This window comes from Penaeus japonicus, unplaced genomic scaffold (genome assembly GCF_977035675.1).
Source record: "Penaeus japonicus unplaced genomic scaffold, GWHDUDI00000001_assembly GWHDUDI00000015, whole genome shotgun sequence".
NCBI lineage: Eukaryota > Metazoa > Arthropoda > Malacostraca > Decapoda > Penaeidae > Penaeus > Penaeus japonicus.
Genome location: NW_028234417.1, coordinates 12,317,147 through 12,327,146, shown reverse-complemented (window position 1 = coordinate 12,327,146; position 10,000 = coordinate 12,317,147). Strand labels below are relative to the sequence as shown.

The following is a 10,000-nucleotide window of genomic DNA, read 5'->3' as shown; positions in this document are numbered from 1 at the left end:
TTTAGAAGAGAGAAAACCACCATGGAATATTATGTTTTTTGGAACGGACGAATTTGCATTGGAAAGCCTTATCACCCTTCATAATGAGCAAAAAAGTGAAAAGTAAGAATTCCCATTAGTTAATGTGTCATAATTGTAATGAAGGTATATATAAGATATAGGATTTTTTTTTCATGTGTGAATAACAGAGGGTCACTGTCATTTAAATGAAGGAAATGTAAATAACACCTAATGGGCTGTTTTTATTCCTATTTTTCAGTGGTTTGATAGGCAAGCTTGATGTAGTGTCAGTGTCGTTGAAGAAAATTGTTCCAGCAGTGAGTCGCTATTGCCGAAGAGAGGGGCTCACATTAAGGACCTGGCCTGTGGTGGTGTCTGAAGGGGCCTATGATCTTGGCATTGTGGTTTCATTTGGACACCTGCTACCATTGTCTATCATAAATGCTTTTCCTCTGTAAGTCTATTAAATTATTGTTCTTTATAGAACAGGTTTATGCAAGTGTATATGATGGCAGGATTACAATTTGAACATTCAAAAATTGTAAGTAACAATTAATTGTAAATGTCTTTATTAGAGGGATCCTGAATGTGCATGGTTCATTGCTCCCGAGATGGAGAGGTGCAGCACCCATTATACATGCTCTGTTGAATGGCGATCAGGAAACAGGAATAACAATTATGAAAATTCAACCTGGAAGGTAAGCTTTGTTTAAAAAAAAAAAGTTGTTTTTTTAAAGAGAGAGTATGAAATATTCTTGTTTAAGATAATTACTCTGAATATCTGTCTGTTTTTATCCATATTTGTTTATCTACTTCACACCCCCACCTACATCTACATCCTCATCCTCATCCTCATCCACATCCACATCCACATCCACATCCACATCCACATCCACATCCACATCCACACCCACATCCACACCCACACCCACACCCACACCCACACCCACACCCACACCCACATCCACACCCACACCCACAACCACAACCACAACCTACACCCATGCAACCCTTTCCTTTTATGTGTAATATAATAATCTATTTTTATTATGCTTAGGTTTGATGTTGGAGAAATTATCAGTCAAGCATCAGTGCCCATTTGCTGGAACACAATGAGTGGTATTCTTACCAAGCAGTTAGCAGTTCTTGGAGCTCATGAACTGATATCATGTTTGAGAGGAGTGCCAGAGAATCTACAGGGAGCTACACCACAGCCTAATGATGGAGTCACCAAAGGTACAGAAAACTTTATTGACAGTATGTTACTTTTCTGACCTAAATATTATTTGTACAATACTAAAGTATGCTATAGAAGTATAAAGAAAAATCTATATATTTTCTCTTGATAAGATAATACTCAGTGATATTCACTAATGGAGATTTCCTTTTTCAGCACCCAAAGTCAAAGAGGAATCATCCAGAATTCATTGGGAAAAACACACATGTAGAAAAATACAAGCAATGTACAGAGCATTAGATGATTACTTTCCTCTTTGGACCTTGTGGCATGGAACCCCTATAAAGTTACGAGACATGGTTATGCTTGAGGAGTGGTCATGTCTCACACCTGGCAACAGAGAGAGTTGTAATAGAAATAACATGGGAGAGACTGATATTATATGTTCAGAAAGAACTAGTGTTACAATAAAGGATAATAAGGATATGGAAAATCTTTTGCCTGGACATACAGTGTTTAATAAAAAGTCCAAGGTCCTGAGTATTCGATGTGCAGATGGCTATGTTAGTTTTCAGAAAGTGGTTGTAAAAGGACGTAAACCAATGAGTGCTAAAGATTTTTATAATGGATTTATTAGTAAGAAAACTAAAGATTTACATGTGTTTGATGTCTGAATATTAAATGTGCAATTCATAAAGTAGTCTCATCTGCCTGATATAATAGCCAATGCATTTCTTCAACTTTATAAAACAATAATTATGTACTATTTCCAGAATAAAAAATTGAATATACAAATTTGATGTATTTTTGACCTTGAAAGAATATTATTGAATATGTATTAGACAGTTTCATAAAATGCTCTTTTTTACCACTAAATGAGAGGGCACTCTCATTCAGTACTAATTTACATTCTTATTTAAAATGTGAAACAGAAAGGAGCCAAGCTAATTATTAAATAGATCTAAATAAGGTCTTTTGTAGGATTATATTGCATAATGTATGAACAAATAGATCAGTACTTTTGGTAATATGTGGTACTGCAACAATACACAAATAGCAGTAGACTTCCTAAACATATGTGAAGTAATGGAAAACATTAGAAGGCTCTCAGCTGCTTTCCTTTTTTCAAAATGAATTAGAATTATAACAAATTTGATATGGGTGTTCTAAAACACGACTTATGCTTACCTTCTTGTATTCTTATTTAAATCCCAATTCAAATGTAAAATTCCCCAAACAGAAAACATGAGTTCTTAATATTTTTTGAAAACATTTAGGTTTCATATTTCAAAAATATGGATTGTTACAACTTATTGCAAATAATTTCTTCATTTTTAAAAAGTTGGGAATCACAAATGTTCACATTTCAAATATTGTAGTTAACCCTCTCTGGACGGGTGGTACAGTACTGTACCGCTCATTCAAAAGCCAAGTGGCCGGGCGGCACAGTATTGTGCCAGCCATTTAATTGATTTAGGCCTAATAATTCGAATGCCCCGGCATTGTGAAATTCAAGGCTAGAATGCCCCTGTCGTGAATGGGTTAAAAGGAGAATTCAAGGTTAGCATATTAAAATTTAAAAAAATAATGAAAATTAGAATGATATTATTTCATGAAAGTGCTTCATCCTTCCACAATGGGTAAATTTTACGGATTCAGATCACTTTCATGCTGCATATTTCCTCTAGTTGAAATTAAGCTATATTTTCTGTACTTGTTTAACTAGGGTATCATACCAAAATCAATTAGTATTACTTTGTCAATATATCATGCATCATGACTCGCATATCAAACATATAAGTCTAGAAAATAATAGAAAATACACATATTAAGATGCTTACACCAGGTTCAATATCTTAAGATGTGGCCCATTTCGGATGGGTTAAATAAGTTAAGTACTTGACAAGATTTTCACTATGAATACATGTATCTTTGAGAAAGACCTTATTGAAATGCAAAAAATATATTTTGTTTTATGAAAGTCTTATTCACTTTGTTTATTGACTGGTAAGCTGACAGTCCCAGTAATCCTATTAATCATTATTCATAAAAATATTATTTGTGGAACATAAGTCCTCTTAAGCTCTTCCCTAGAATTCTGATTAACTATAAACTATAAAATTGGTACTCCAATGATTTAATGTGAATATGATTCATATATAAATATAATTGAATGACACAAAAACAATCCTCACCCAAGAGGGTGTTTTAAGAATCTAGAAACACACTGGCTCAGTTCTTTAATGGAAAAATATACTGATTTTATATTTCCTTGGCTTTTATTTTCAAAAATATTTACTGTTTAGTAAACATTTCAAATAAAACACTGATATTCTTACTGATCATTTAGGAATCTTATACTTTTACCCATTGCAGACTGGTGTCATAACATCCATGGGTTTTTGACCTGATGGCAGGCGTCATGACATACATGACATTGGGGGATTTTGGATGTGTTTCTGTATTGTATGAGTAATGAGACAGTGATAGTGACAGTTGTAGTCATAATTAATGTAATTACTCTAATATTAAGCAAAGTGGGTTTCACCTAAAATCCAAAACCTAGATGGCATTACTTTCTCTAAGCACCAGCAGGAGGGAGAGCTTTAAATGGCGCTCATCCATGGTCTCTAGCAAGCACTATCTTTAGAGAGCGATGGCACACAGCAAGTTGCCAACCTCTTGCTCTAAAGTACCACCAATGAAGGATGTGCTGCCAGAATAAGATGAAGTGACTCAATCCATGTCCATGCCCCTGTGCCTTGTACTGAGGCACTCACAGTACCTCTTCCCTACCTCTTCAAATGATCTTCATTGTGGATGGTTATATTTTTTGCATTCGTTTACAACACTTTATGCACTCATAAAGTATCTTATTACATACAGACCTGTAGATTGTCATTATTTCTGAGCCTTTTGCAATGTGAATCTGAAAATGGAGACATTATTTCCTATTTTCATGAAAAAGAAACCAAAAAAACATTGTCATATTAACAAGACTATGGGAAAGGAAAACAAACTTTAGAACCATATATCAATTAAATTTAATTATGAAAAAATACACAAAAAATTGATTTCACATATTAACAAATTACACCCTTAAGGTATGTAGTAATACATCTTTTAAATAATTTACCAATCTGCTTCAAATAACATTCAATATATATAACTCGACAAAACTAAAGCATTTACATGATTTTGCTCTTTGCAATAACAACTCAATTTCTGGATGTGTGCTACATATATTAGCTTTTATTAGAATGCAATAATGTTATATAAATATCAGTCACTCTTGACTTCCAGATGAATGTTGTTTACTGGTAATTCAAAATATAGTCTTTAAGAATTCCTTCAAGTCTTCTTATCAATATTGTCATACATTTTAAATATAATAGTATACTTTTATAATTATTAACAAAACTTCTTTGACCTGAGTCTTCTGTGAACTTGCCACATTAAACAATTCAATAATGTGATGTTGAAGAATTTATAAATGTATCTTCATGTCTCACTTCATGAACCTGGACAATGTCAAAAAAAAAAAAAAAAAAGAAGAAGATGATATGATTTTTATTGTAAACATGATTCTTGTCATTTGTAAGCAATGAACCAAAAATGTGCAAAATAGGTTCATTTTTTGAAAAAATACTTATATTAGAAAAGTAGTTTAACTTTTTACTGCATACACAAAAAAGAAGAGTACTTTAAATACAATAGTAATGTAATTATGACAAAATGCATAAATCAAATTTTACTGATTAAAAATGTCTATAAACTAAAAAGTCAGTTGTTGAATTATGATATAGGTTATATCAATAATTCACTTACAGTGACACTTAACTCAAATAATGCTCATAAAGACAATGGTAATTCATATATCATCTTTTTTGTTTTTTGTGATTATGATTTCTCGCTGTAAATCCTAAATTAAAGCATTCACTGTGATAATCTTGTATATCAATGGCTTTTCCCTTCTCCCAACTTTGGACTGGATGCTATAAACTGCTAATCCAAAAACCTAAAAATCCTTCCAGTCTTGCAAATTTCCTTTCTTCATTTGCTACTGTGTCTTAGCAGACTATAGATTGTAGGTTCCTTTATGTCTACACTGGTGATAAAATGTAAAACATAATTTTAACATATGCAATAAATACATAAAAGCAAGAACTTGGATATGGGATTGGTGTACTTTGAGCCTTGGTCTGGATTCTTTTCCTTGCAATTTAAAGATTCAATAAAATAATTTTCCCTAATGCACATGAACATTATGAGTTTCTTTTTCCTTATTCTGATTTTGATGCAGATTATAAATGATTCCAATAATTTTTTGCTTAATATTCAGATAAAATGGTTACTTTTAGCACCACTGAGATGACTGAATGGGTTGATGGCCTTAATAAGTGTAATTCTAACATTGCCTTAAAAACTATATAAAAAAGCTTATTATCAGGGATAAACCTGCTTTGCTGACAAACACACTTTTGCTTGCATCTGCGTAACTCACAGAAAATATAAAGCGATGTTATCCATTATAAGCTGCACTCAATTTTTCTTTTCATCCTAAGGTGTAAAAAGTGCAGGAATGACTTCCTTGTCATGTGAATTCCTCCAAAAAGCGGTCTATCTTTGACATCCATGATTATACGACCATATTCACTAATTTATCTAATGGTATTCAGAGTACATCATTACCTTATATGAATCTGGCCTTTACTGATTACCTCTGTGTGTGTGTGTGTGTGTGTGTGTGTGTGTGTGTGTGTGTGTGTGTGTGTGTGTGTGTGTGTGTGTGTGTGTGTGTGTGTGTGTGTGTGTGTGTGTGTGTGTGTGTGTGTGTGTGTGTGTGTGTGTGTGTGTGTGTGTGTGTGTGTGTGTGTGTGTGTGTGTGTGTGTGTGTGTGTGTGTGTGTGTGTGTGTGTGTGTGTGTGTGTGTGTGCGCACTCGTAAGTGTGTGAGATTTTTTTGTATATTGTTTGTTTTATACGAGTTAATGCATTTAATAATGAAAATACATCTTAAAACAGGTATTAAGAATAACATGGAGAGTTGAGACTTTTGACATCCATTTGATTATGTATGACTATCATTTCCAAAAGGATTGTGGTTCATTCTTTTACTACATTACATAATTCAACACAAATGATCAAATGAAAGAAAAACTAAAGTGAAAATGAAAGTAAAAGAAAGAAAAAAAGAAAAAATATGGGAACCCAAATATTTACTAAATACAATATAACTGTTAAGCATTTTGAAACTGTAAATTCATCAGCACTTCAACGAATGACTGGATTCAACAAATCAATGAATGACTGGATGAATAAATTCATCAGGCTGAAAACACTTCTGAATATCAGAAAGAGAAATCACACACATAGATTCAACACAATTAAGATAATAATAAATGGGTATTTGAATAATGCATACCCAAAATATCACAATTTCAAACAGGCACATGATGCTTAAATGAAAGTTATTTCTCAGGCATAACTACCCTAATCTTTTCATTTTCATATGTTAGGTCTGTGCGGGATGGATACAAAACCCGAAGTTTTCCATCTTCATCTTCCACCCTAACCTGCTGAATCGTCATGACTGTCTTATCAGCTTCATTCTTTTCTGGGCAAATGTTACTCTGCAGTATAGCAAGGAGAAGAGCGTCCAGAACCTCTTTTGTTTTTCCCAGTGTTCTGCTGCTCGTCACTTCAATGAACACATCTGTTGTTTCTTCAGTTATCTGTTGAAAAGGAATTGTTAATTTTTTATTTTCATGACAAAATACATACAGCTATATAAAAGTATGTGTATATATACACAAGACAAAGAAAAGCAAAAGGCATTACCTTTGTGTTTTCTGCATTTGTGATTGGTGGTAAAGAGACAACTGTTCCTGCAGAATCTTCAATGCAGGGCCACACATTCCATGACTCAACTATGTGAAGGTACCTAGAATATTATGTTCAGATCAATGTTTCTACTAAAATGAATATAACTTAATTAATCTCACACATAAATGAGTTTGGCTTTGGACACCACTGTACTGCTATGTACACAGGTGTGTGAACATATATCTATGGGTATTCATGTATGAAGGAAAAAAACAAGATGGAGGAAAGAGTCACAGTATTCTTACTTATGAATTCCAGTAATTGAGTTCTTCTTCATCTGTTTTCTCTGTACTTCTGCCTCATGTTGCAATGCCTGATGCAAAGCCTTGGCAGTGACCTCCTTGCCCCTTATCAATGGATGGATGAGAATCTCTTTTGGATCACGTGCAGTGTACTTCAAAGGTCCTTTGATCTTTGCAAGGTCATGTGTTGCAATAGTTGCAGCAAGCCTCTTCTCACAGATCCCTTCATGCAGCTTCGTCTGAGGATTGCATCATGTTATCGTCATTCTTCCTTACCATTATTCAATGTTCTAGCAACTATTTGTTCCACTACCAATTACATAACACAGCTTGGTCAAAATGAACTTTAAAACTATACATTGTTTTACACATAAATGACTCCACAAATGCTTAGTCACCAAGATGTCAATCACTATCCTAACACAGCCTCACTTTTCTTTTCTGTTGCTATTATCATCATTATTTAGATTATTCTCATTATAACATCTAATAACAGTAGTAATAGTAATAAAAGTCAATGAATAGGGCAAACAGGTGAGGTATGGTAGGCCTAGTAATTGACTCCTTAGTGACTAAACACTGGTGAAACCTAAGTTTGTAAAAAAATAATATAACAAAACCATAGCAAACAATGTATGACTACATGCACTCCTGGTATCAACATGTTAATTATTTTGGGATGGGCATGTTTCATGAGGTGGAATCACTTTTGTACTGCATTTTTCTTATTGTTGAAATTATAAGCTATTCATCCATTCATCTTAACATCATAACCCATTAGCAGCGGAGTCAGTCGTAAACGCGGATGGCACCGTGCCAGACAATGTAAATCTGCCATCCTACTGCATACATATTTTATCAAAACTGCAACCAATGGGTTAAGATGCCCATCCAAACTGTATATTTTAACCCACTCATGACGGGGGCATTCTAGCCTTGAATGTCACAATGCCGGGGCTTTCAAACGCTTAAGCCTAAATCAATTAAATGGCTGGCACAATACTGTGCTGCCCGGCAACTGGGCTTTTGAATGAGCGGTACAGTAGTGTACCACCTGTCCAGAGAGGGTTAAGATGCATCCCATCCCTAGGGGTTAAACATAAAAAGAAATGAAATAGAGATAAGATAAAAAAAAGTTAGTAGGTTTTGTAGAAGATCAAAGAAAACCTGTTTCTTTTTTCAGTAATATACCTCTAAAAAGAACATTAATTATAAATGCAACAAAGCCTCACCTGCAGAGAAATGAATTTCTTGAAGTTTTCACCATTCAGATCTATCTTTCGGAGAATGCAACAGGCGATGTATGGCCTCACATCCTTCACAACAGGATCCACTCGTATTGGTGGTGTCTCCTCAGTCAAACTTAGAACATGAAGCTCATTGCACATCTCATCCATCTGATGACATGGGTTCATAGCATCAGAATATCTACATCTATAAGTATTTAGTAAACAGAGTTTACATTCCCCATAATTGTAATATTGGTCCAAAAGTCATATTACTTGACTGTCTCTATTTCGTTGGAAAAAAAAAAAAACATTCTGGGAGTATACTGTCTCTTATAAATCATTACTACTAAACAGTACTGTTAATGTTTGACACAGAACCACTGGTAAGTAAAACCCTGAGCAGAGTACATGAAATTCCGGTATATTGTCCACCATTAATTTTTTTTCTACGGAAACATGAGATAAACATATGAAAGTAAAAATAGTGTTACAGCCTTGGCTGAAACTTAGTCATTGTAAGTAAATTTTTAACATACCTGGTCTTGGTCCTTGTTCTTTCCTTTCCCTCCTTTGCCCTTCTTTCCTTTGCCACCTCCCTTTCCTTCCTGCACATGAACCTTGGGACAATGTTGTCTCACATAATCCAATACTTGCTTTGGGAGACATCTGTCAGATTCAACCAATTTGCGGAATCGTCGGTCACTAAGGGGATTCCCTTTAAGATTCAATTCTGGAAACAAAAACAGATCAAATGAATTATTGTATGCCTTTTGAATAAGTCAGTTACTAGTGCTAGAGTCATGTCTACACTTATTTGTGCCAGCAGCCACAGAACCAAACAGAGGGTGTTTAACCCATTGCAGATGGAGTGGTTTCATCTCCAACTGGTCTAAACACTGGGGTATTTCAAACACATAAAGAACATCTCGGGCTATTTGCCTGAGATCACCTGGCATGCCGGCCATACATAAAGCCTTGACAAAATATTTAATACCACCACTTGACATGATATCTTGTCAACTGGTGTGAATGGGTTAAATAATGAGAATCTATTTTCTGTTGTCTCTCCCTGCTATGTAGTAAAATTACTTGGCAATGTCCTCAATGATAAAAGTTTATTTCAGAAATGTGGAATGAATTTCCCCATTCCCTATTACTAAAAACATATTACAGACATGCTTTCAATTATACCATTCACTTAGTAGCAATATTCTCTATTTAAGTCAATATTTTTTCTGAGTCTGCAGAAATGAAATATTTCCCTGCATCCTCAGTTCTGCACACTCAAGCAAAGGTTAACAAATGTCTAGTACATAGATTCTGACAAGAGCTTGTTCCATATCTGATAATAAGTCATCAAGGAGGTCTAGAAATCACATCAACAAATAATGTGGGTGAATGATATGTAAAATTTTGTCTTGGCTAACTGTAATAGACTTATAAACGTAAATATTGATTAATCATTGA

General features: G+C 34.2%; 2 protein-coding genes across 2 annotated transcripts in view; one reads left to right on the top strand and one right to left on the bottom strand.

Annotated features, from left to right (window-relative positions):
* Nucleotides 1–1,972, top strand: part of LOC122243792 (methionyl-tRNA formyltransferase, mitochondrial) — a 2,503-nt gene extending 531 nt beyond the window's left edge. Inside the window, exons 1-5 of the mRNA XM_043001505.2 lie at nt 1–102; nt 260–454; nt 576–698; nt 1,058–1,236; nt 1,394–1,972. The exon at nt 1–102 is cut by the window's left edge and continues 531 nt beyond it. Of these exons, the coding sequence (XP_042857439.2) occupies nt 1–102; nt 260–454; nt 576–698; nt 1,058–1,236; nt 1,394–1,851 (1,057 nt within the window). The 3' untranslated portion in view covers nt 1,852–1,972. The remainder of the gene's footprint in view (nt 103–259; nt 455–575; nt 699–1,057; nt 1,237–1,393) is intronic.
* Nucleotides 1,973–4,197: 2,225 nt separating this feature from the next.
* The window catches only part of LOC122243794 (leucine-rich repeat-containing protein 47), a 6,863-nt gene continuing 1,060 nt past the window's right edge, over nt 4,198–10,000 (bottom strand). Inside the window, exons 2-6 of the mRNA XM_043001507.2 lie at nt 9,070–9,263; nt 8,537–8,701; nt 7,308–7,543; nt 7,018–7,120; nt 4,198–6,911 (exon numbers count right to left, since the gene is read on the bottom strand). Coding sequence (XP_042857441.1) covers nt 6,648–6,911; nt 7,018–7,120; nt 7,308–7,543; nt 8,537–8,701; nt 9,070–9,263 — 962 coding nt within the window. The 3' untranslated portion in view covers nt 4,198–6,647. The remainder of the gene's footprint in view (nt 6,912–7,017; nt 7,121–7,307; nt 7,544–8,536; nt 8,702–9,069; nt 9,264–10,000) is intronic.